The 27,482-nt window shown below is 45.9% G+C and overlaps 1 protein-coding gene across 1 annotated transcript; it reads left to right on the top strand.

Annotated features, from left to right (window-relative positions):
* The first annotated feature begins 246 nt into the window (after positions 1–246).
* Positions 247–26,408, top strand: LOC134447206 (DNA-binding protein RFX7). The gene is made up of 10 exons (XM_063196561.1): positions 247–676; positions 1,663–1,696; positions 6,488–6,573; positions 9,870–9,908; positions 10,170–10,292; positions 10,659–10,779; positions 14,614–14,694; positions 15,545–15,758; positions 16,212–16,546; positions 18,275–26,408. Exons 1-10 carry the CDS (start codon positions 540–542, stop codon positions 21,971–21,973), a joined length of 4,869 nt encoding a protein of 1,622 aa, XP_063052631.1. The 5' UTR covers positions 247–539; the 3' UTR covers positions 21,974–26,408.
* Positions 26,409–27,482: the final 1,074 nt, after the last annotated feature.

Below are 27,482 nucleotides of genomic sequence, written 5' to 3'. Positions count from 1 at the left end.
CATACAACCACACACTGCTTATGCATTTTGCCCTGTCCAGAACAGAATGTGTCTGATATAGGGTCTACATTTGAACAAAAAGTAGTCTACTAGACAAATGTAGCCTAAGCTTTGACCGTCATTGTCTGTGAAGTGTGAACACTGTAAGATGCATTTTCCCTGCCATGGGTACCTGAGAAAATCGCAGTCTTGGCCGATGCGAGGCTGCTGCTCCGTTTCCTGCAGTGCGCGTGCGCCACAGCTGCCTGGCCGCAGCAGCACCGTCCGAGGCGGCTGCTCGCGTGCTATTTGCTGCAGTGTGAATTTTATTTTTTTTCCTGATTCCGACCCTGTCTGCTCGGCTAAATGCGTCTCCATATTCAGACTCTAGCCAGAGTGCACCCTGGATTCCGCTGATTTATTTAAAGAGGTGCAAGCGTAATAATTTTGCAGATAGCAGGTCTAGCCTAATGCACACCCGGAGTGTGATCTCGCAAGGTCTCTGATGAGGCCTACATGTTAAAGCTCTTCCCCCTCCTCCCCTGAAGACTAGCACCGCGATGGCTGATGAGCAACAACAACCTGGTCAGCAGCAGAATCCTAGCACGGGATTGGGCTCTCTTCCAACGATAGTACCAGGACTTCAGGGGCCCGACGCCACTGCTCTGCAGTATAACAAGATAAAGAATTCTATTTGGTAAGACAGTCCGAGCCGAGTGTCAGGATGGAATGCCCGCAGTTAAGTCAAAAGGAAAGGGTAGCTAAGGTTAGCCAGATGCTCGTGGAAAAAAAAACATGTTGACAGATCTGGCTAACGTTAGCTGCACTGCATGATTTCCGTTCGTATCGTAGCACCAGCACATCTGTGACTGTTGCAGAGCATGATTATAAAATAAAACGAAGGCCAACTATGCATTTGAAAACATTGTCATTTATTAATGCCGTCCGAAATGGAGATAATGTCTCTAGTCATCTAACGATAGCTGGTGATCATAGGGAACCTGACGTTGGAAAGGTAAGCTAGCTTGCTAACTAAATGTTATGATACATGTCGACTCGGGCAATTCTATGCAGATGTGTCAGAACACTGCTCTGATTAATTCAGCCACACATTGTCATTGCCGCAGTTCGGTAATAAATGTGTAACAAGCTAAGCTGTAGCCTAGTGCCAGGTCTGACACGACCTGGCAGGGTTGTAGGCTGCAGGCAGAATGCTCCAAGGCTGCTCGTTCTTTGCTGTGAAAAGACCTGCTTGGATGCTGACATGCCTACAGGCTACAGCAACAAGCAAATCGTCTGTGGCCTGTTGTTGTCACTTTTAAATTTTATTCTGTAAATGGATAGGCCCTACGTGTGCGTTGACAGTGAAGGCACAATTAACTGCTTGTTACTTTCCTTGCTTTCCTACTGTTGTTGATTGATAGCGATTCCACTACTCGCATAAATAACAACTCACTCTCTAAGCTCTAAGACGTAATTACCATGCACAAGCAGTGTGTATAACAAGTATTGCTATCCTCATGACCCAATGGCGATTTTCTGTTGCTAATTTTTGTGCAGTTCCTTGGTGCTCATGGTAATCTCTCTCTCTCTCTCTCTCTCTCTCTCTCTCTCTCTCTCTCTCTCTCTCTCTCTCTCTCTCTCTCTCTCTCTCTCTCTCTCTCTCTCTCTCTCTCTCCCCAGCAAATCTGTACAATCAAAAGTTGACAACATACTGGTGAGTAGTCTGTTTTGTTGTATGTATGTATGTATGTATGTATGTATGTATTATGTATGTATTATGTATGTATGTATGTATGTATGTACGTACGTATGTATGTGTGTATGTTTGCTGTCGATGTGTCAAACCTGGTGGAAAATATACAAAAAATATACTGGGTACAATATACACCAGAAGCTAAGATAGTACTACAACATACCCCACAGGGGGGTGATAGTTGCAATGCATGCTGTAAAGATTTGTTTAAACAACTAATTCAGTACTGTTTAATGTAAACAATAGGTTATTATTGTTCTAAACTGTATTTGGATCACTGTGATGTGAAGGAAACAGAAATGTTATCATATGATACTGATAGAATAGTAATGTAATAATAACCAGAAGACAGTGGATGGTGAGTATGACTCCTCCATCACATATCTATTGTCCTAAAGGCCTATCACACACTTAAGTGACATAGAGTAACATGTAATGCTGCATTATGTAGTACTTACAGTCTGTCTTCATTTGAAGTGACTATGAACTGTCAATGTAGATCAGGCAACCTTAGATGCACAGTCAATCTATAAAGAAAAGTTGAATCATTATTTGATGCACAACTAATTAATGGCAATTCAGTAATCATCACGAATCATCCCGACCAGGTAATCCATTGCACTAACAAAGTAGACCTATTTAATGAAGATTCTGTATTTCACAATATTAATAGCATGAATATAATAATAAACAGTAATTATACAGTACCTCAAGAGAATAAGAACAGGCATTGAGCCCGTTTATATGCGCATCAATAAACCTTTTATGATCAGGTTTTTGGAGTTACCAGTTTATTCGAGCGCTCATGTAAACTGAATAAACAGTTTTCATAATCGGTTTATTGCCGTTATCGGTTTATGAGAAATCCGATTTGCAGGTTAGGTTTCTGGCTAATAAACTGATTTCTGAAGACATGTATCCAGCATAATCGGGTTATTATCAGGTGGTTATTGACATTCTAGAAGGATAAGAAGCCAATCACAAGCCTTAAATTCTAGCTTCGTGTCACACACTTTAGTGGAACACAGGCAACCGACGGACTGCATATAAACAGCAATAAACCGTTTACTCCAATAGCCTGTTTATTTCAATAACCGGATTATTGCGGCCATATAAACGGGCTCATTTACTGTAGTGATCTGTCTTGTAACCACACACTGCACTTGGACATGACTGGTCAAAAGTTTGGGGTCACCACAATTTCCCCATACAATATTTTTTTTCTGTTCCAATTTCGGGCTCTTATTTATAATGTAAATGCTGTGTGCTACTCAGCTATGGTAGTTTGGTGTTGTTTGGTGCTATTGGCTATTATCCATGAAATGTCATTCTTAGGGCACGTAAATGCAGGTACTAATTCATTATTCTTAATGTATTAACTATGGTAAGGTACTAGCACTAATAACGTGTAGGGTTTTTTTTTTAGTTTGAAACATTCATGCTATTTTGATATGATGCAAACTACACCTGTCTCACCTAGCAGTAGTTGTAGTAGTGTAGTACAGTAATACCCAAATAAAAAGTGATTTTGTATTTTAACATTTTGATGCAGTATACAACACCAACATACAAAAACTGTTGTTTTAGATAAAGGTTTAGGATTAGGTCAACGTCCGATATTTCACAGTCACAAGACAGGGTGGCCTCTAGTCCTTAAAAGTCTTTAGTCAATATTCAATTGTCTTATTTTGTCTTAAACTGTCAACCCAAATGTCTTGAAATTGTGTATGTCAATTTTAGGCAAGAATCATCTAGGTGTTGTTGAGCCACACATACAGAACCTGTGCACACGTCATCCTTACACACCTGGCGCTGTTGAATTTTTTGCTTAATTTTCTCGCATGATCTTGCGAGTTGGTCTTTTTTTTGATGGCATTGAATGTCAAATCTTTAGCTTTTTATACTAAAGAAAATCCCCATTTAAATGCATTACACTGCACTCTCAAATAAAAGGTGCCAAACATAAAAACTGTGTTACACTGCAACTGTCTGCACACGAAGATCCTCTTTGTGTTCTTTAAAGGTGCACTGTGTAATATTTTTAGTACAAACCCCAACTCCATAGAAGTTGGGACACAAGGTATATTGTGAATAATAACAAAATACTGCCATTTTCAAAATGTCTGATTCATACATTAGATGGAGAACGGCCAAAGAAAACATATCAGCCATCAAAACTGACCAAAATTATTGTTTTGGGGATATTTATGAATATGTAAAAACAACATGTTTCAAAACAGTTGGGAAGGGGACAATAAAAGGCAGCAAATGTTGAGGAAGACTAAAAACAAAACAAAAGACAACACTTTACAGACAAATACATTAACCGATGAGATGATTTTATATAAAAACAGTGTTAATTCCTATCTTGGACATGATTTCACCAGCTTAAATGGTGGGTGTATTCCTTGTCATGTTTTGCAATGTTTTCCTTTCTGTAGTGCTTACAGTGTGACAGGTCTTGACCAAAAGCCCGCCATTTTATCATCTGCTGGTCCTTATGATGGAGTTAAACTATTAAAACATAGTAGAGAATGCAATTTGTCCTTACTATGTGGGAGTAATTGAAGATCTCTCTTCAAAATATAATGAATGAGTGGCTTTTTATGCTGTTTAAACCCCATTTACATCATTCAGCACTGTATTTAATTCTACAGATGAGTGAGAACAACTTAGCCAATCTACTCCTGTACCCCCATGCCATCATGGAGGCTGACTTTTGAAGTTAGCACTAACACAAATTGGACAGTCCATTTTCACTGTAGCACATGATGTGCACGACTATTTTTTTTCGAAAATAATTGACTTCTGCAACTTCAGTCAGCAAAGGACAGTTTCCCATGTTTTCTGGGTCTATTTCAAGTGAGCTCTGGTGCATAGGAGCATGTCAAACCCCTCTATCATTTGCATACATGAAACATTCTTCATATGGTCCATTTTCAATAGCTGCAATTCTTGACGTGCTAGAGTGAGACTACAGCCAATATATTTCATGTCATGAACCTATACAATGATTTTAATCACAAAAATATGTCTTATATACACTCAATCATGGTAAATCAAGGGGAATTAAAAAATGTATGTAATAACTAAGGTAATTATTCCCTCTCCATTTTTAATTCTGAGTGACTCAGCCTCTCTGTGATGGTCTTATAGCTGGACCCTCATATTGTCCATCAGTACAATTGATTTTGAAATGTTCCTGTTTGTTGTTTTATCTTATTTTGATGTTTATTACATTTCACTGATCCCCATCCCAACTTATTTGAGACGTGTTGCAGTTATCAAATTAGAAATGAGTACATATGTCCCCCAAAACAATCTTTTTTCTAGGTTCTAACACTAAATATGTTGTCTTTTCACTATTCTCCATCTAATGACTGGATTGAATGTTTTGAAAATTATAGCATTTTGATTTTATTCACAGTTTACCAAACGTCCCAACTTCACCAGAGTTGGGGTTTGTAGTTTATTTCCAGAATTCATGCTGCCCATTCGCAAATGTTACCTTTTTCATGAATACTTACCACAACCTTCTGATTACTAAAATATTAAGTATTCATTATGAGGAGGAAAATGACATTTTTCATACATCTTGTCCATGGTCCGCCATTTTGAATTTCCAGAAATAGACATTTTTAGCTGAAAAATTTACTGTACTTTGGTCATAATAATAAATACTAATTTATTACTTTGTAAATATTTGTGAAAATATCAAATCTAGCAATAGGCAGCACAGTTTGAATGAGTAGCATAGTTGCAGCACCTATTTTGGCCACAATCTTACACAGTGCACCTTAAATTCAACCAAGCTTTTGGTCAACAGACCCTCCCCATGGCTTAGTCATGATCTAAGTGTGTAGACATTTTTCCTTTCATTTATCGTACTAAAGAAAATGAAAAAATGGTGTCACATCATTGACCCAAATGTGGTGGTGTGAAAGTGTGTATGGTGACAGTATGAATTTGTGCTGAGTGCACCCATGGTGATAGTGAGTGTTATGGGGGAACGGGGGGATTACTGAATGACTTGAAGGTCCTTGTTTACTGCTTTGTGGCTGGCAAGATTCATTCCATTCATGAACAGCGGTTTCTCATAGCAACAAAGAGCCAAATAGAACCGGGAGAGGTGAGAATAATTCATCCCCAGGAGCCAATAGGAAAAGACGTGGGCGGGACTGTGGGAAGCCATGTGTAGATCTGTGTCAGCTATGATGTGTGACAGATAGAGAAACAGACGCATGCACATCTTCTGTCAGCATGGTGTGCACACGCACACACACACACACACACACACACACACACACACACACACACACACACACACACACACACACACACACACACACACACACACACACACACACACACACACACACACAGACACACTGCTGATTGGTTATAATCATTATGATCATGGCATTTCATACATGATCATTCATTTTAAAAGTTTCCATGTTGACTTGTCCTTCTTAATGAGGGTATGAATGAACAAGATTTTTTAAAAGATTTTTTTGGGCTTTAAGTTTTTATTTTTGTGACAGGAGAGTAGAGGGTGAAAGTAAGTGAGTGGGGAGAGAGACAGGGAGGGCCGGACTCGAACCTGGGTCGCCGGTGTAGAGGACCAGTGCCCAGCCGATAAAGCCACGGCTGGCCCCGGAAAGAGATCATTTAATGAATGAATGAACCAATCAATCAATGAATTACATACTCAGTCTGCATTTATTGGTCTCTGTGCATTTGTGTCCACAGCAAGATGTTGAGAAGTTTACAGACATTGAGAAACTCTACCTCTACCTTAAGTTGCCTTCTGGACCCAGCAGTGGCACTGAGAAAAGGTATGTCTCTGCAATGCCTCTCTTCTTTTTTTTTCTTCTTCTTCTTCTTCTTCTTCTTCTTCTTCTTCTTCTTCTTCTTCTTCTTCTTCTTCTTCTTCCTCTCTCTCTCTCTCTCTCTCTCTCTCTCTCTCTCTCTCTCTCTCTCTCTCTCTCTCTCTCTCTCTCTCCCTCTCGGCCCCCCTTGATGTATGTCACTGATATGTCATCTGAGCTGTCATACATGCAGCCGGTCTTGTTCCAGTCAATTCTGTGCATGCCTTTAATAATCAGTATCAGTGGCGCTTTGCGAGTCTTGATGGCAGACAGAGCTCTATGGTTTAAAATGTTACAAGCAAGCCTCACTGCTCCAGGAGGAGAATTAGAGTGTAGTGTTTTACTGTTACTGGAATGACATAGATTAGTTAGGACCAAGGTGTGTGTGTGTGTGTGTGTGTGTGTGTGTGTGTGTGTGTGTGTGTGTGTGTGTGTGTGTGTGTGTGTGTGTGTGTGTGTGTGTGTGTGTGTGTGTGTGTGTGTGTGTGTGTGTTCGTGCATGTGTGTGTGTGTGTGTTCGTGCCAGAGCATGGCAACCCGACCGAAGCCCGACGGGCCGGGTCGGAACCCGACGGGCCGGGCCGGACTCGGACAAAAAAAATAGAATATCTGTCGGGCTCGGGCTTGAACCAAACAGACATTGTGAAAATTGTAAGCAATCAGAGGAAACGTTTCAGTTCATGCAAAAGGCAGTTTTGTGATTAAAAAATAAGTAATTGAATATGCATAAATGCAAATGTTGGTAGGCTACTCGTGCGAGTGATTATTATTGGCTGTATGCACGCGCCAGTTACCAGTGGCAACATGGACGCTCACTCCCAGTCAGCCGAGCAGGAATGCCGAGTCAACTTGCTTTCTTAATAAGCACCAAACACAGTTGTCAGTGAACGCGTGGTATTTTGTTGTAGGCCTAGTGTAGGCCATGTTTTAGCATGCCTTCGGTGCTGTCTTAAATGTTGAACATAAAATGACGAAGTTTGTCACTGCATTGCTCGCCAAGGATTACATTTCCAGCAAGGGGTAGCAAGGAGCATAATATGGATTAAAGAAGACGCACACGCTACGTGGAGTTGCCTAAGGTAGGGGCGAAGAGGTTTCCTGTTACTACTTTGTCCGCTGTGACATTTCATGTCCTTCACGTAGGTTCTTAATTCTTGTCACTTTTACTGTAGCCTACAGTTGTAACTATGCGCGTGCAACCTTTCCTGATTTTATATTGACCGCATGGACATCAGGGGAAAAGACATTCTCTTGGAGGGCCGAACAGGCTACTGTTCTTCGGGGTGAACTTATAGCCCATCCTTCTTAAGGAGTGGCATCTTCACCGGCTCGCGGGGATTTATTTGTAACAGTAGGTGCGATCGAGATGTGTTAACGCATGCATGCGCATTTAGACAGCAATGCACCCTGGATGGAAAATGCTGCATGACGGTTAGATTTCCTGTCAAACTTCGAAATTTCGTCGACGTTGCGTTGACGAGGTGACATGTCACATGGTGTAAAACTATCGCGGGATGAATGCGGCTGCAGTCAGATCTTGCAACCTCTGCAGTTGCTTATCCCCTTCAACGCTCGTCGGCGCTCGTCGGCGGACTGCCTCCGAGGTCACGCGTCCATGAACTGGTTGGTCAACAACTCACTCACGTGTGTATATGGGTCTTGTCTCACACCTCTACACAAGTTTGCGCAGGTCCCCACTTCAGCTCCTCCTCACTGCCTGTCCCCCCACTCATCACACGTGGTGTGTTAGTAGAGCAAACCGGTGCGAGCTCATCGTCTCGTTCATATTTGTGGCCGACTTTAAATGCGCTGTATTTAATAACACCCACATCGTGACAACAAGTTCTCGCTGACGTCCGTTGCGCAACGTCGACGCTCGCAATGAAGTCGTATGTGCTTAATAACGTAACAAATGCGTCCATAGCCGCGCTGACTGCATCCAAACCGTATTCGTTAGTTTTCGCCTTTCTTATCCTCTCACGCCCCTCCCATGCATTTGATCACAGCCCCCAACATCTCTGGTCTAATCGAAAGAAACATAAGGTGCGCTGTCACATGTATGCGTGTGTTTATACTTACTATGCGTGCGTAACTAAATTAGGCTACAGCAAATTGCCTCATCCTAGTTGCCTATCCTGGCTATTTATCACGTGCTATTTTGAGTATGAAGGAGGCCACATAGAAAATATTGCTTGCGCACAGGTTCTGTTGTTATTACAGTGGTCTCGGGCTTCGGACGGGTTCGGACACAAACATTTTAATTAGTCTCGGGCTCGGGTCGGGGTTGATCACTTTTCTGTCGGCTGAGGGCCGGGCTCGGACAGAAAAAACCGGCCCGAGCCACGCTCTAGTGCGTGTGTGCGTGCGTCTGTGTGTTTGTGCACGTGTGTGTGTTGTGCATGCTGGTCTACTAGTGTGTTGTAAGGATGAGGGAATATTCACACAAGTTTAATGTGTATTTATGTATTGCGCAGGGATTTAACAATAGTCACAACACATACAGTACAGTAGTCTCAGGTGTGTATATGTCTATGTAAATAATAATGGGCTGTAGCTACTGTATTTATTAGGTTTACCATGTGGGTGTCATAGGGCTCTAGGTAGTGATGGGCAACCTGGATTCATTGGTTACAGTCCAGTACCACAAATTGCAAACGGCCTGGTTTTACCTGTCCAATTCATTCAGCAAGGTGATTGCTTTGTTGAATGATGTTGAATTGCACAGGTAAAGCCGGGTCATTTGGAATATGTGTCACTGGATGGTATAAGGCTAGATACACACTAGAGCGTGCCGTGGTGGCAGCGAGAGTATCCGCCGAGTATCGGGCGCTGTGTGTTCTACTCATCCTTTCACACTGGCAACATCGGCGTGCGTGGCCAGTCCTGTTCAAAATACTCCCCACAGCCAATGCTAGTTTGCTAATTTGCCATTCATTTAAGCGGGAGGCCGCCGCTGTCAAAATTCTGCTTGAGTTTTATTTTCCAAATGCAGCGCAACACAGAGCTGTCTCCTGTGCCGCTACCGCCGCGTCGGTATGGAAGGACAGGTCTGTTCCAAATCGCTCCCGTCCCGCCCCGCTTTCCCGTTCTGGTCTGAAATAGGCCTTTACTAATGAATCCAGGTTGCCCCATCACTGGTCACAGGTGTATGTCCTGTGAATTGCCCACTTCATGTGTTGTGTTATCTGTTTCCTCATATCCGTCATCACTTCGACCCCCCCACTCGACCCAACTGAACTGGACCCCCTCCCCCATGTCACTAGGAGTGAGAGTCAGAGGGGTTCAGGCAGCCCGGCATCATGGTATTACCACTTTTCATTTAAGACCTCTTGCTGAGGCCCGCTACACACACACACACACACACACACACACACACACACACACACACACACACACACACACACACACACACACACACAAATTGAAGTACAGAAAAGGTCTCGACCCTTCTCACAGTGTGTGTGTGTGCGTGCCTGTTTGTGTGTGTGTGTGTGTGTGTGTGTGTGTGTGCGTGCCTGTTTGTGTGTGTGTGTGTGTGTGTGTGTGCGTGTGTCTCCCTGCAGTGACCAGAACTCCATGTCATCCAGTCGTACACAGCAGATGTATGCCTTCAACTGGATCCGGAATCACCTAGAGGAGCATCCGGAAACTTCTCTCCCCAAGCAGGAGGTCTACGATGAGTACAAGTACGCCCACCACACTACCATTTTGTGCGTGCGTGCGTGTGTGTGTGCGCGTGTGTATGTGTGTGTGTGTGTGTGTGTGTATGTCTGTGTGTGTAACATTAATGTCCATATGTACATATTATGAATTGCAGACATAAATAAAGTAGTTAGTGTGTGTGTGTGTGTGCGTGTGTGTGTGCGTGTGCGTGTGTGTGTGTGTGTGAATATAAAATACAAATTTGTCGGTGTGCATGTGTGTGCGGGAGGGTAACAGTCAAGACTGTTCTTGTGTGTTGTGTTCAAGTGTGTATGTGTTTGTGTCTGCAGTATGAAATGAGATGTTTTTGTCCATCTAAAAGTTTTGTCTTATGCCCATTATGCCCTCAGGAGCTACTGTGACAATCTGGGCTACCACCCTCTTAGCGCGGCTGACTTTGGCAAGATCATGAAGAATGTCTTTCCCAACATGAAGGCACGGCGCCTTGGCATGAGGGGCAAATCAAAATATCCTTTGCTGGCTAGTGGAGCACTATCAATGGGCTCAGTGATGGGCTGATCATCATTAGGGTTATGGGCAAGTTCTGACTGTCATGGCAATGAGCCTGTTGTTGGTTATCACCAGACCTAGTGAGATCACAAGTGAGATAAGGTCAGGAGACCTGCCTACTGTAAATCCCGTAGGGGCTGTGTGGTTTACGATTGACGAAGGCTGTCAATTGGGCATTACCAGGGCTGTAGTGGAGGGTAAACGCACGTAAACGCCGTTTACGCACCTCTGGAATTTAGGAAATAGCGTTTACCCACCTCTAAATAGCGTTAACCCACCTCTAAATAGCGTTTACGCAGCTCTTAATGGCAATTACGCACGTCAAAGTTCCCTGCGCCTTGTGATCTGCCGTTGGAATAATCCAAAATAAATTTGGTGTCATTTAAAAAATATTGTTGAACATAGGCCTACTTAACGCTTTAGTAGGAATCATTTTCATCTGCTCTGTATTCGGGTATGTGACCTTCCAATCAGTGCCTTTCGGCTGCGGCGGCGACACCAATCAGGATCCAGGGAATATGTAAACGCATAGGCCTACACGTTGTGTAGTTGCCTGCCTGCATAGTTAATCATAGTTAATCATCATGGATAGGGTGACCAGACGTCCTCTTTTTCCCTACTTTTGAGACCTAAAAAAATGTGCGGGGGGAATTTCAGAAATGTCCGGGATTTTGTTGGACTGCCTGAAATATAGACCTAATTCATCTGCATTATAATGTTCATTCCGTTCCATTTGACTCCACTGCAGGTTTCTCTCTACTGTTTGCAAATTAGTCACGCCCTTCTCATCAAATCTAGCCACTTCGCAATGTTTGTCCGAAAGAAGTAGTTCTAGGGGACAAGCCAGTGCGCCCCATGTTTACAAGCGAAAGCGCATCTGTCCGCCAGTTCTACGGATGGCAATGCCGATAGAAACGCCAATGCACGTTCGCGCGGTGGAGTTGGAAAACAAAACAAAAAATCCCGTGTGTGAAGCCAGGTATGAAAGTAACCTAACACAGGAGTAAGCCTAGTAACACCACCAAATCCATCATTTAGGGAGGTACACGTTTTGTTACACCTTGTCACAAATCTTTCATGATCTGACATGTAAGTTATTTGCAAAAGCAAGTTCTCAGAGCTAGAAGGACTCATTCCTGAGTTAAGAAATTAAGCTTCTTCTTCATCAGCTTCTTCTTCTGTCTATTGCCTTTGCAGTTATTGATAACGCTGTATGGGTTAGCTTATTAATGGTAGGTAAAACTCCAGTTCCTCTCTTAATGGCTGCAGTGCCTATTGCTAATCTCTGAGCATGCCACTACAAGTAGCCTAGCTAAGTAGGCCTAATGGATGACAGTGGAGGGGTAAATTGTGAGCTGTCTTATAAACATATAAGCCTAAAATGTAGCCTAATAGCACTTCCTTATCAATTCAGTTGAAAACCACAAATGTTGTGTTTTTTATAATTAGTTTCCAATGTTATATAGCCTAATGCCATTCATCTTTGTGGGGAATGGCTGAGATGGGCCTACATGATGGTGAACACTGTTGGGAAAGTTACTCAAAAACTGTAATGCACTACTTATTACATGTTACTGTCATTTAAAAGTAATGCCTTACATTACAACATTACTTTTTTTTTAAAGTAAGGCATTACACTACTTTTGCATTACTTTTAGTTACTTTAGCCAAAATGACTGGAAATAAGGATTTGGCGATCTACAGTGCAAATCTATGAGGTGGCATGACTTTCACCTGCCATCCACAAGTCGTTTTGGAAGCCTGCAGACTGAAAACCAACATTTTCAGGAATTGCGTCTTACCCACATACAATAAGGCTTAAGAAAAAGAAAAATTTGGTTCCGGTTTGTAGTCAAGTTTGGTCATCGTCCGGTCGGATTTTTAAAATTTATTTCCAATTTCTTTTTTTTTATGTCCGACCCCCCAACCCCCCACATGCGCCAGATTTTGTCATAAACGTTGTTGAACAATGCCAAGGACGATAGTGGAGTTGAGGCTTGATAAGTAGCCTACAGCTGAAGCTACAATGAAATATAAGCATTAATGAGCTAAGAGGCCTATCATATTTTATTTCAAATTGATTTAGGCTATTTCAATTTTAGTGATGTTTAGTTGAACAAAAGTGAGGGGGCTGCAAGGTAATCTTACGTCGGATAGCCTACCCCTGTCGTGTCCCTGTCTCGTGCGAATGGGATGCATCCCCTCCTTTCCTGACTAATTTGGTGGTGCTATGGCACCTCTTCAAATTGTCAAATTGTTTGTAGGCTACTGTTTTTCAACGTGGAAAGCGGTTTGGGTTTCAAGTACAGTGTGCATTTAACTTAAATATTCTTGGCGTCCTTATTTTCAATGGAGTCAAAGTAGTGGGCATATACCCATCTTGAAAACGAGCAAACTGGATCTTCTGGATCGGTCATCCTTTGTCAGCCTGCCATTTCGAGAGACGAAGCGTGAAAGAGGAAGCAATGTTCTGCGTGAAACTTTAAAATCTCTGCGCGGACGTAGGCTATCATAGGCAATAGCTGATGATATGTTGATCCGCGAACATTGTATAAAGAAAACAAAATACCCACACAAAATTTAGGTGAAAAAATGTGTTGTAATGTGCAAGTTACTTGCATTGTAACGAGGACATATTACCGATTTTTTTCCGCTGTAATCCGTTACACTACTGCGTTACTCAAAAAGGTAATGCATTACAGTAATTAGTTACTTTTGTAACGCGTTACTCCCAACACTGATGGTGAATCTATTTTTAAAAACCTAATGCAGAAATTGGAATACGCCTATGAAATTGAGCTGCATTGTTATGCTGTTGATCTACTCCAATAGGCTATAGGTGTTAGGCCTACTATCTAGGATTGTAACAAAGGCACACTCTGCATCATATGATATAGGCCTAACTGAAGAGATTTTAAATGTCATTTATAGTAGACAAATGAATGTGCATGCCAAAAAGTTCTAGTGGCTTTTAAACAAATTACCATTTTGGATGCATTGATACCGATACTTTATAGGCCTATTATCATGCCTGGCCTCATACCCATTTTCATACCTGTAGATACACAGATACACCGATGACACCCCGATGACACCCCGATGACACCGCTCTCAGATTGGAGGCACCGATCTTGTCCGTCCTCTGGGTACAGATTCAATGCTGTCTTTCAGATTGTAACGATTGTGTAAAGCAGCATGGGATGTCCCAGACTCAATGTTAACTGCTAGCATGGAGGTAAAATTCGCACTGCCATACTCAGAGAACGGTTGAGAGTACAAGAGAAAGGTAAAACTCAATTATTTAACTCAAGGGAAGGTGTAATATGAGCTTATTTCCGAAAATGGGACAGCATCACTTTAAGCCTGATGTTGCGTATGCGCTGCATTGACCTAGGCGCCTGGAGCGACATAGACACTGCATTCAGGCTCTTGAGATTAGAGCTGAAGAATACATTCTAATGCAAGATGAGGGTCCTAGTTTTTGAATGCAGCTTATTTCATGTTGTCATGTGCTTCGGAGGCTGACATATTTAGGTTTGTATAGGCTGGGGGCACCTCTCCCCAAAAAGGCATTCAGCAGACATTTTTTGCAGATGCCTTGGTTAAAATGGATTTTAAAAAAGCGATGCCAAAGACAAAAGACGTGTAGTACAGGGCAAAATTACATCACAGAGGAGAAAGGGGGACAGGAAGGAGACACAATGGACACACAAACACACATACTCAAGCACAAACAAACCCACAGACTGTACACGCTAAATGTTGCGTTTCGAAACTTAACTCCGTGGCACATATTGCTACAGTGGCCTGAGGAAGAAGGCCTTCGTGCACATGCCCTCCCTCCCCAACCTGGACCTGCACAAGTCAGCAGATGGGGTAAGCTGGATCCTGTGTGTCTGTGTCTGTATGTGTGCAGGGAAGCTGACTGGGGGGACAAAGGGGACAGTATAGGGTTGGGGGGCCCTTTTAGATGACTTTGTCCTGGGCCCAGTCAAAGTTGTCAGCGGGTGTGTGTGTGTTCATTTAAATGTGGTATTTTATCTCACTTTTTAATTTTCATTTTTAGATTTTGTAGTTTTTTTTCCGAGAAACATTGAGATTTCGGGGGGAAAATGCCTATCAATTAATCGTAAGTTAATCGATAAGGCAATCAACTAACGATTAATTAATTAATCGATAATTGGCATCCCTACTTAGAAATAAAATACTTGCATCAGCCAAAGTGTTTTATTTTATCTTTCAGAACATTTGTTTTAGGATAAAACAGAGCATAGATTAAACGCTAGGCAGAGAGCATTTGCTGAATCATAGCAATGCAAAAACCAAGCTTTGGTGATGTAAGGACGATTTTTTTATTGCCTACGCTGTAAAATCTAAAGGTCTACATTTAACTGTTGGCCTAGTATTGCTTGATAGAGTATTAAGCCTTATCAAAGCGACATCAAAGGAGAGAATAGGCAAAGACTGATGGAACGGATCTGTTTAAAAAGCTCAGTTTAGCGACTTGGGGTCAACGCTGTTGATAAAATAGTCCCCTGGTTGTGAAATATGAAAGATTTACAGAGATAGAGCAGTAGTGTATGTTGGGTGTTTGCTTAGTGACTGCAGATTTAGCTGTTTCCAACTTCAGGTGTTCTGATAGTTCAGAAGAATCACACAATCGAGGCTTTGCACATGTCAACAGGAATAGTTAAAGATGGCACTTTTGCATGTGTGTGTGTGTCAGCAGTGTGAGCTGCTGGAGCCAGTGGGTACATCCCCGAGTGCGGAGGAGGAGATGCGCTCTGCGGCGTGCGGCCTGGTGTGCGAGTGGGCCCAGAAGGTCCTCAGCCGGCACTTCGACAGCGTGGAGGAGCTCGCACGTTTCCTGCTCAACTCGCACTACATTGGCACCAAGTCTATGGCTGCACTCACCGTCATGACCGGCACGCCTACAACAGGTGACACACACACACACACACACACACACACACACACACACACACACACACACACACACACACACACACACACACACACACACACACACATCACATGGGTAGCACCAAGTCCATGGCCACTCTCACCTTCATGAGATTCATAGGGGGATTTTGAACTGGACTGACCACGCACACAGACTATCTGTGTGAAAAGCAGAGAATAATACACTGGTCAAGACAGGTGGAAACACCACTGTCTTGTCACTGCCTCCCCGTTTCCTGTCGGTGTCTGTTTGTGTCGGTAGCCTTATTGAAATGATCCCGTTTTTTGGGGTTTAAATCCAGCAATATTCTGTTTTCTCAAAGCTCAAATTTGACAGGAATGAAGCACACACACACATACACACACACCCACACACACAAACATAGATGGCCAGACACGTGTGTAATGTGTGTGCATGTTTGTGTGTGTAGGTGTAAAGACTCCCACCCCGGCGTCTGCCTTCGTTCCCACGGGGGATGCCAACCCTTTCCAGCCACAGCTGAAGACGCTTGCATCCGCCTCTGCCGCGCCATCCCCCTCTGTTGACGCCAAACAGCAACTGCAGCGCAAAATCCAGAAGCGACAGCAGGAGCAGAAGCTGCACTCGCCAGTGCCTGGCGGCGGGCCCACCTCCGCCGACCCCCCAAGAAGAGCGGACGCAGGCACTCCCGGGCCCGCAACCACTCTCCCGCCCTCCAGCCCGGCCCTCCTCTCCCCACAACCTACCATCGGCATCGTGGTGGCAGCCGTACCCAGCCCAGTCACTGTAAGTGCCTGTGTGTCTGTGTTTGCATGTTGTTGTGTGTAAGTGCATATGCACGTGAGAGCTTTTGTTAATATGTGGGTATGTACGTATAGTGAGTATGTTTGGGTCATTCCACCGAATCGGCACATTTTCGTGTCCCACAGGGTGTATGCAGGGTTTTAAAAAGTATTATTATATGGTTGTGACGTCATCTGTCGAATGCTCCATTCATTTCAACGGGGCTCCCCAACGTTTGCACGTCTGTTATTTTTCGATAACGGACGGGTTGGTCTATAACAGACCGCTGTCAATGGCAACAAGACTTTTCACTGCTAAAGCGACTTTTCAACAAGACTCTAATCAGCTGCTGTGATAGACAACACCTGTTGTCCTGGCTACCTAGCTGTTAGCGGTGTTCCACAACGGCACTGTTTTGTTTTGCGCAGCAATAATCTTTTGACATTTAAAACTATAATAGCCTACACTTCACATTAAATAGGCCTAAAGAAATGTCCCCGCCATGTGTGAATCATTTAAGTATATCCATATGATAAGCGGGTTAACTTTCGGCGAGTCGGTCGCTTTGTGGAATAGCAGCACTTCAGAGAGAACAAGACCCCTCCGCTCCGCGTCGGGGTCTAAAGATTCTCTCTGTCGTGCTGCTATTCCACGGTAGCGACCTTCTCGCCGAACGTTAACCCTTACTTAAAAGGTGATAAATTAAAAAGCCAAAATTTAATGGCCTTAAAAGTAGTAAATTTGCTCAAAAGGTATTATTTTTTGAAAAACGAGTTTTTTTTTTTTTAGTTGTTCCATTTTGACCAGAAAAATGGTTGATTCTGTATCTGAGGGCAGTCATGGTTACGCAGTTAGGGCGTCAAGTTGCCAACCTGCCAGGTTGGTGAGGGGTGTCTCCCCCATCCTCCTCCATGACTGAGGTACCCTGAGCATGGTACCGTCCCGCCGCACTGCTCCCTTACCCTTTCGGGCGTCTTTTTGCAAAAAACGAAAGTGTAATGAAATGTTAAGGAGGTAGAAATGACAAAACATGTCTTGTTAATACTCGCATCGGACTGTCGTGATGGTTGTAAAAAAAATCTAAAGGTAGTGAAAAAGGGTATTAAATGGTAGTAAATTTGACTTCAAGATTAGTGTATATACCCTGTCCCAGAGAAATAGACGGCCATAGAATCATTACAATAACAAATACATGCTTAATTTTAAAGCACAACATTAACATGTCTTCTACATGAACTTGATGTTAGAGATAAATGAATTGATGCAGGCAAATTTTATATTTTTTACATTTGTATATTGTTCCAAATATAATTTTATTGTTAGATGCCATTGCCATCGAAGGCGATTACTTCAACTTTCATTGTCGACTTGTCGTCTCATTTAAATTCATACATATAATGTCTCAGAAAATAAATAACATTAATAACCTGATGGTAAGCCCCATGTAATAATCTTGTCACTATGACTTATTTCTGCTGATACTTTAACAATGGTGAGAAAAGGTTTTAAATATAATATTTCCAAAGGTGAAAATATACCAATTCGATGGAATCACGTCTCATACGTTTGACTTGTGTTGACAGCGTCAAAATGTTAGCCATTACTTTGGCACCACAATAAAATAGTGATTTGAGTGCTCTAGTACTGTCTGGTCAAGTGTTTAAGTGGACCAGCCTGATTTCATTAGTATACTGCACTGTTGTTTCCTAAAGTCCTCTCCACTCTCTCCAGGTACAACGAAATCGGCAGCCGATGACATCTCCCAGCCCGGTGAGCGCAGAGGGCAAGATGCTGCCTGTCAACTTCCAGGTGGTGACGCAGCAGGTGAAACAATGCCCAAAGACTCCGCAGAACGTCCCCGCGAGCCCCGTGGGCGACCGGCTGGCGCGCCACCGCTACGCCCAGATCCTGCCCAAGCCCTCCGCCAGCAGCGCCATCACGCTGCGCTCTCCCCCCACCCTGCTGATCACCAACAGCCCCATCAAGACCGTCATGCCCTCCCCCCACCTGAGCTCCGTCAACGTGGTCAAGATGACCACCATCTCTCTGGCGACCAGTGCTGGGGGGACCACCACCCCCACCCCCACCCTCACCCCCACCCCCACCCCCCTCAGACCCGCCTCGGCCCCCCAGGATGAGCACAATTCCCTCCACAACACACCCCACAACGGCCCGCTGCCCTCGCCCAGGCCGGGGCCTTCCTCCAGCACCCCCACGCCAGGCGCCTTCTCCTCCTCCTCAGCGGAGGTGAAGGGTGGGACAGAGGGAGTCGTGGAGGAGAAGCCAGGTGGTGTGCGGAGCGAGAGGGCTGCCAAGCACCGCGCCGCTAGTGAGCCCTCGTTGAACCCCAAGCTCACCCCTGTTCCAGAGCGTGTCACCCGGGCCAAGAGCGACTCGGCCGCACCCCCCTCAACCCCCACCAGCAGCAGCAGCCAGGAGGGAATGCTGTACCTGACCGTGTCCAACCAGAGTGCTTCAGGTGTCGGTACCACCTCCTCCTCCTGGACCACCATATCCTCCACCTCCTCCTCCTCCGCCACTACCACCTGCTCCTCCGCCACCTCCCCAAGCACCTCGTCCTCCTCCAGGAGCCCACGCAAACGCTCGTTGTCCCTGCTTGAGACGCATCACGTTATACCCGTCAAGCGCGTTTTTATCTCCCAGCAGCCCCTGGAAGTCCCCGACCCCGCCACCACCAAACCTGCTGCCGCTGCTGCTGCTGCTAAGAAGCCGCTGAGACCCGGCACCCCGGCACGGCCGGAGAGCGCCCCTTGCCGAGTGACATTGAGGAACAGTGCAGCCGCCGTCACCATGCAGATCCTTGCGCTGTCCGACACGCCCATGAGACTCACCCAGCCGGCCCCCTCCGCTCCCCCCGGGGAACCCCAGAGCCTACTGAGCCAGGCCGAACAGGAGGACGACTCCTCCGCCCCCACAGCAGCTGCAGATCCTGCCGCTCTTTCCACCGCCGCCGTCACACAGACAGCCCTCCTGCCAAGCGCGGTGACTGCACACCCTCCAGCCCAGTCGGACACTAGCCTAACGGAGTCCGATGCCAAGAGGGGCCTGTGGGAGGGTCGGGTGGGCATCACAGCGCTGGCATCGCAGCTCCCTCTGCAGGCGAGAGCCGCACATGTAGCGGAGGCACAGGTGGATGCGGCTGGGCAGCTGGGCCTGCAGCAGGACATGGAGTTCGGAGGAGTAGCAGGCGGCGCCGCGGCCGCAGCAGCAGCGGTGGCCATGGACTACTTCCCCTTCGCAGATGACGACATGACGCAGGACAGCATCGTGGAGGAGCTGGTGCAGATGGAGGAGCAGATGAAGCTGAGCAGCGGCCTGCAGACTTTCATGAGCTGCGTGGACCTCGGGCTGCAGGGGGGCGGGGCGCCGGTGGTCACGACCGCCGCGGGTATTCTCTCCCCCCACCAGTCGGCCTCCTCCGCCTTCTACCACTCGGCGCACAGCAGCGCTACCCCTGTGCACACACCCACCCCGACTCCGACCCCTACGCCCACTCCGACGCCTACCCCGACCTCCGAGATGCTGCCTGGAGCGCACAGCCTGACGCGGGAGAGCCCCTGCTCGCGTTTGGCTCCCATTACCCCAGTAGATGGACTGGTGGGGGGAGGAAGACACACCCCCATCAGCACCCCCTTGTCCAACTGCAGCAGCAGCGTGCCCCCCAGCCCCGTGGAGTGTCGCAACCCTTTTGCTTTCACACCCATCAACTCCAGCATCACCGGCTACCATGACGGCAGCGTGGTGTCCAGCAGTCCCGTCAAACCCATGCAGCGTCCCATGGCCACGCATCCGGACAAGGTCAAACTGGAGTGGATCACCAGTCGCTACGGCAACACCGCCTCGGGCAGCTCTTCACCTGCCTCTGCCCTTCTGCCCAGCTACCAGGACCTGGTGGATGATCACTTCCGCAAGCCTCACGCCTTTGCTATTCCCGGACAAGGCTTCCAGGCGCAGGTTCGGCCGCAGGACTCGCCTGGGGCGCGACTGGCCAGTGCCTCTCCGGTGCCTCAGCAGCAGGTGGTGGCCAAGCAGGATAGCTTTGCCGTCCCCGCTCCGCTGGACGGGAAGCCGGGTGGGGGTTCGAGTGTGGGTGGAAGCAGCACGTTTCGCTGTCGCAGTGTGAGTCCCGCCGTGCGGCAGAGGAACCTCAGCGGAACTACTGCTCCCCCCAGTGCCCCAGCCCGAACTGTGGTGTCGCCCTTCAACTCTCCCCTCACCTGTGAGATTTTTGGCATCCTGTCTGGAGCACAGGGCACAGTGGGCACCAGCAGCCTGGCGCAGAGAAGCCAATCTGTGCCACTCAATGTGATGATGGCCTCGGAGATGCTGCCGATCTGTGCGGCGGGGACGCCCGCCAACGCCACCAAAATCACCAACGTGCTCCTCAGCAAGATGGAGGCAGACGGAGACGAGGCTGTGCGGGGCCTTGGCGTCAACAACTTGCCCTCCAACTACACAGCGCGCCTCAACCTCACCCAGATGCTGGAGACTGGCGCTCCCTTACTTTCCGGAGCCATCGCTACGGCAACCCAGTCGCTTGCCGCAGGCACTGAGTCCAGCCCTGTGGGCTTCGACTTCCAGAAGCCCATGTACCTCAGGAGTGCCAGGGTTGAGCAGCAGGCAACCTTCTCCTCAGCTGGAGACAGCCAAGCACAAGGAGCCTCCTCCGAACAGTTACAGGATCAGACACTGCTGCAGGAGCAAAGCCTACTGCAGGAGGAGCAGCTACAAATACAAGACCAGTCTCTTCTGCAGGACCAGAATCTACTACAAGACCAGTCTCTTCTGCAGGACCAGAATTTACTGCAGGACCAGAATCTACTACAAGATCAGTCTCTCCTGCAAGACCAGTCTCTTCTGCAAGACCAGTCTCTTCTTCAAGACCAGACTTTGCTGCAGGACCAGGCTCTCCTGCAAGACCAGACCTTGCTGCAGGACCAGCAGCTGCAACTGCAGGAGACCCCTCTGCAGCTTCAGGGCGCTGGGCAACTGGTGGGCGAGGGGGAGGTCAGCCAGGTGCCTGTGGTGGTTGTTGTGCAGCAGGAGGTACATCAGGAGGCCCAGCTGGACTTCAACAGCACCGTTAAGGACCTGCTCGGGGAGGACGGGCTGAACCCCAGCTCCCAGCTGGTCGGTCAGGTGGCGTCTGAGCTCAACGCTGTCGCCTCTGACTTCTCCAGCGACCTCCGCCTGCCCTCGGACTTGTCTGGCAGTATTAACGACTTGAATGCTCTGGACGCCAACCTGCTGTTTGACCCAGGCCAGCAGCAGGACCAGTATGAGGAAGCTGCTCTGGAGGACCTGAAGAACGACCCTCTTTTCCAGCAGATCTGCAGCGACTCTGTCAGCTCAGCTGGCTTCGACTGGCTCGAGAACAAGGACCAGCCTACCGTGGAAATGCTCGGCTAAACTTTTTTTTATTGCTTTGAGTGTTATTTATAATTTATTTGTTTGTTTGCTTTACTCTGTGAAGTTTCTCTTGTTATTGTACTTGTAAATGTGTCTCACTACAGCAAAAACCTGGACTCCTGCTCTTGCCCAGTGCTAAGTGCCAGTAGGACCCAGAGTGGCCTCTGTCACAGGCCAGCGTTGCCATCTGGCATTGCTTCAAGTCTATTTATTCATGAGTATCTTCTCTCTCTCTCTCTCTCTCTCTCTCTCTCTCTCTCTCTCTCTCTCTCTCTCTCTCTCTCTCTCTCTCTCTCTCTCTCTTTTAATCTCCCGAATCAAACCAGATAAAATATGCCATCTTAAAAACTGTAACTTTAAGGATAAGGCCACGGCACAGAATATTCTGGATCTCCGCAGTCTGCACTTATAGAGCCCTATAAACTTCAATGGGAGCTTGGCTGCTGAGGTCCCGTTCCCCCCACCACTGTGGTTTGGGACTTGCAATACACCCCTGTCCTCTTCAAGCTCTATGCTATTGGCAAGAAAGACGTCATATGCTGTTTTCTGACCGACCAGAAGAGTGCTGTTACCCATTCCTGCACCAGTTAACATTTGAAACCAGGTGCTCACCTGTGTACCACCCGCGTTCATACAGGGCTGTGTACTTTAACGGATGTGACCGACCATGTGTTACCCGTCCCGAATGAACCTGCTAATGTCTATGTGGTCGTATCCGGTCACATAAGAAAGCAAGTATTTTTGGGTTTTCATCATAAACCACTTTTCCAGTGTCCAAACATTCAAATTATCAGTGTGAACGTGCCAGCCATTTTGAGAATAAGTGCAGGAATGGGAACCAGCACGTTTCTATGCGGCCATGAAGACACTAATTGAGAACACAATGCCTTTTGGGCCAGTAATGTCATGTGTGGACAAAGGGGGCGCTTCTGTTGTCAGGTGAGCTTTTTGACCACAGGTGGATTTTTGGAACTATATAGGTGCTACCAGGTGCTGATCTAATGACAAGTTACTCACCTGAATTAATCACAGACCCATAAGCATTAAGTGGAGATTCAGTCTTGGAAAGGCCATAGTAGATGGACTGTTGACTAAACATAGAGGACTTTTGTTCTTTCTTTCTGTTAGCTATTGATTGTGTTTTGTGAAATAATGTGAACTTAATATGTGAGGGCATGGTGCTGGGCAGGACAGCCTTATGTTTAAAGTCCAAAGCCTTGCAGCACCTGTAGGAAGACTTACCGTGATGTGATCCTCCAGGTGTTTTTTTTAAAAAGGGAAGCTTTAGCTTTGGCTCCGCCCATTCCAGTCCCTGCTCCACTCCACTGTCAGTGTGCATGCCCACGGGCTCGCTATCTGCTGTGTGTGTTGATGCTGTTAGCACTGGCTACGTCAACGCTAACCGTGTTGGTGTACGCACTGTGAGCACCAGTCGTCATTGCTAGTTCTATCTGCTGTTAGCGGAAGCTCTGTTAGTGCTATCTGCTGTTATTGGTAGCTCTGTTAGTGCTCTCTGCTGGTAGTGATAGTTGTGTTTGTGCAAGCTCTTTTAGCATTAATGTTGCTTGTGCTGTCTGCAGATAGAGCTGGCTTTGCTCATGCTATCTTCTCTCAGTGCTAGGTATGCTAGTGCTTTCAGATGTCGGCACCAGTTTGCGAGCGCTGTCTGCTGTTAGTGCTAGCTCTGTTGACCTGTGAACTTTTTAGAAAACTACTGTACTGAGAAGTGCTATCTGAATCAACATCAGGAAGGCACACACACAGATTGGATAATTTGTTAAATATCAGTGGTTTGAGGTAAACATTAAGCTCTACGACAAGATTTTTAATATCAGTGCTGTTATGGTCGTTTTTAAACAGAATGAACTTTAATGAAATTAAGAACTGAATAATTGGTTGTTGAGGGACCCTGAATTGTGTGAAGTGTCGAGGTCTGAGAAGTTTGGAGATCAGTAGTTGCCTGTTCAGATGGCTCCCTTGGTCAGTGCTGGACAGATTTGTCCAGTAGCAGCCTTACATCGGTACCAAAGACACGCTGCTGAAGAACAAACAGAGACAGGGGTTGAGACAGGGAAACAAATTATTTCTGATAGCTCCATGATTCCTTAGGCCTAGCTAGTTGTGCTTATCGTTAGTGCTAGCTCAGCTAGTTCTTTCTGCTCCGCTAGACAAATGCTATTTGTCGCTAAAGTTAGCTCTTCTAGTTCTGTCTTGTAGCTCTGCAAGTGTTGTCAACTCTTTCCTGGCAGACTGTGTATGTTGAGGAGGGAGGGGCAGAAACTACACTTCTCTTCTCTTCTTAGGCTCTTATTTAGAGACACTGGTGACCCAATGCAGGGTGGGGAGGGGAGATTGTTGCACGTACAGTAGAAGTAGACCACAAGATATGTGTGTGTGGTTGGGGGGGCGGCGTGTATGATTTTTGTGGAGATCTGATGGATTGCACGTGGCTTATGTAGTCATGAAGCTGGATATCAAATTCCCATTTGTAAAAAGAACATAATCATGAAATTCATAATATAAAGACACTGTATTCCAGTAATGATTCCTAGATAGGTCTGATTGCCCTTAAAATATATACATATACATATACATATATATATTTGAGGAAAAAAAAGAATACTTTACTTGATGGTATTGGATCTCGGGGCAGCCTATACGCTGTATGTTACGTTTCTGGCTTCTGTATCGTGCAGTAATGCTGTCTTTGGTCTCTAGCTTGCTGATGTCTCTTTTCTTTTCTTCGAGTAATCTGGTGTCTGCTGTAGCAGAGGTGATGTGTAGTCCCAGAGAGGAGCAGTCGCATGGTTTATTAGGATACAAGTCAGTTGGCATCCGTGTGTTTGATGTAAGGTAAAACCAGTCCACTGGCATTCGTGTGTGGTGTTGGGTAAAATGAGTCCACTGGTGTGTGTGTGTGTGTGTGTGTGTGTGTGTGTGTGTGTGTGTGTGTGTGTGTGTGTGTGTGTGTGTGTGTGTGTGTGTGTGTGTGTGTGTGTGTGTGTGTAGCGCCTTCATGATGTGTGAGGAACTCCTCCCTCACACCCTGCAGCAAAGCTGGTTCATGCGTGGCCCACGTCTCCTGTCTCTCTCTCTCTCGCTCTCTCTCTGTCTCTCGTTCGCTCTCTCTCTCGCTCTCTCTCTCGCTCTCTCTCTCTCTCTCTGAGGCTCGACTTATTGCACTAAATTTTTTTACGAGTCACGGCTTTGCCAGATCTTTAAAGACAAAATCCTTTGTCGACTAAAGCCTGCAAAAATATTTTTTATGAGGAAATTTGTGAAGCGATATCCATGAGATTCGTGCTGGAGGACAACGTTTACTCTTTGTCTGCTGTAGCAAACTGCCTGATCTCAGTGAGATGCAGCTAAATCGTTCTCATCGTCGAGAACACAATCCATTTCAAAGAGATAAGATAACATTAGGAGGTGGCTGCAGAGCATAAAACGATATTGATCTATGTGTAAGAAGGTGGTCTCGGAGACAAGAACATGCTTGGCCATGTTAGGGGAAGGATGGTGTGGGGTGTGCGTATGTGACTGGGATGAATCTGTGACCGCATCCTTGGCTTTGGCCAGGACTGGCCCTCTCCACCACAACAGAAAAAAAGGTGTTGCTACTTGGAGTAAAAAATTATTTGCATTGTATGTCTACCAATTAATGTTGTTCTATGTGTTTGTTTAGTTTATGAATGTTCTCTTTTGGTTTTACATTCATTTTGATAGTGAATGCCTTTGTGAAAAAAAAGCTGTACATATTTTTTTTATATTTTTTTGGCATTTGAATAAGGCTCTGAACTCTTCTCCTTATATGAAGCGTGAGTACATATGAAGAATATGTCTGTTGTTTTCTTTCTCTTCTCTCCCTCTCTTTTCTATCTCCTCTCTTTCTTTCTTCTATCTGTTCTCTGTGTCTCAGTGGTTCGCCTGACCTTCCACAGGTGAGCAGATGGGCCACTCGCCTCTTCTGTGTGTGTGTGTGTGTGTGTGTGTGTGTGTGTGTGTGTGTGTGTGTGTGTGTGTGTGTGTGTGTGTGTGTGTGTGTGTGTGTGTGTGCATGTGTGTCATCGATGCTCCAGTTAGCCCTGTAGGGCTTCCTTTCCTCTTTTGGGTGTGTGCGTGCGTGCGCCTACACCTGCGCCTCTCTAAGACTGGCGACAGGACTCTCTTCTCTCCGGCGGTCTCATGTCGGTCTACTCTATAGTGCCACCCAGTGGTCACCTGTCGCGCGTGTCCATGTGCCCTCGTGGTTTCCTACCTTCTGCTGTGCTTGTGTCCAGTGTACAGCTTCATGTGCAGTAGCTTGTTAATATTGCAAAAGCCGTTGCTGTTTTATTTGTTTCGTTTTGTTTTGTTTTTGTTTTTTCAATTGAAAGTACTCCCAGGTGAGTTTTTTTAAGTGGTTTTGAAAGCCAATAAACATTTTTTAATTAAAGAATGCTGGCCTCGTCAGGTCTTCCTTTGTCGGTCCAGATAGTGTACTAGTCTAGAAGCTTTAGCACCTCCACATGTGACCACTGAGGGGCAGCATCAGCTGCTCTCTACCGTGCCCTTCTAATGAGGTGGATTGATGGTGTCCTTCTGGGAGACATCTCTGTGGTCGTGGCTCACGTCACGTGGCCCTGTGGGTCCCCGTGGGTCCCCTGGCGCATGGCTGAGTCTCAGGGAGGTAACGGGAGGTGTACTCAGGTTTAATGATGGGCAAAACCGAATCACTAGTTACAATCTAGTGCCACATATTTCAAATGACCTGAATTGGATGTGTAAAACCAAGTCCTTTGGAATATGTGGCACTGGATTGTAACTAATGAATCCATTTTGACTATCACTGCTCAGGTCTTGACTTTGCCACCTGCCTACCGGCCAAATGCTGGTAAATCTTGGCTGTGCACTAGTAATAATGTCAGTGTCACTATCCACTTTGGCTAACCTATTCTCTGGTACAGTATGTGCTATCAGAATAGCCTTTATTGTGTTATTTGCCCTTTGCATCAAATGCTGGGTTTCTATTTGTCTAATTTACTTACATATGGGGTTTCATATTAACAGAACTAATCTTTTTGCTTTAGCACTTTATCTTCTGAGCTTAAAAGTGCAGTTGCCTATCATGGTAATTCATAACAAAACGGTGGCAAGTAGCTGTGGTTCCCTCCTTTGGCTGCGGTGAGGTGTAGACCTCTAAAACGGTCAGCTCTGGCCTCTCTACAGGGTCGTCATTTATCATTCAAATGGTGGGGGTTATTGAGTAGGGCTAAGCTGTGCCTCGTGGAAACGGAAAATCCCCAGATGCTTACCCTAAAATGAGTGAAGAAATAATATATACTCAAATCAGAAATCAAATGTTAAAGGCATGGCTAGGCCATCACTGCGATGTTTACAGATTGTCTCTCAATTGTTGTCGTCTGTCTTTTTTTTAACCAATGATGTAATACCAAGGACCCTGAAGCTTCCTGATTGCCTGAGGTGACAAGAACTGTTCCTTATGAGAGCGCCTAACTCATGCACATAGAAT

The sequence above is a fragment of the Engraulis encrasicolus genome, chromosome 4 (assembly GCF_034702125.1).
Source record: "Engraulis encrasicolus isolate BLACKSEA-1 chromosome 4, IST_EnEncr_1.0, whole genome shotgun sequence".
NCBI classification, from domain to species: domain Eukaryota; kingdom Metazoa; phylum Chordata; class Actinopteri; order Clupeiformes; family Engraulidae; genus Engraulis; species Engraulis encrasicolus.
The sequence above is the reverse complement of the archived record's forward strand: the minus strand, read 5'-3'. Positions and strand labels throughout refer to the sequence as shown.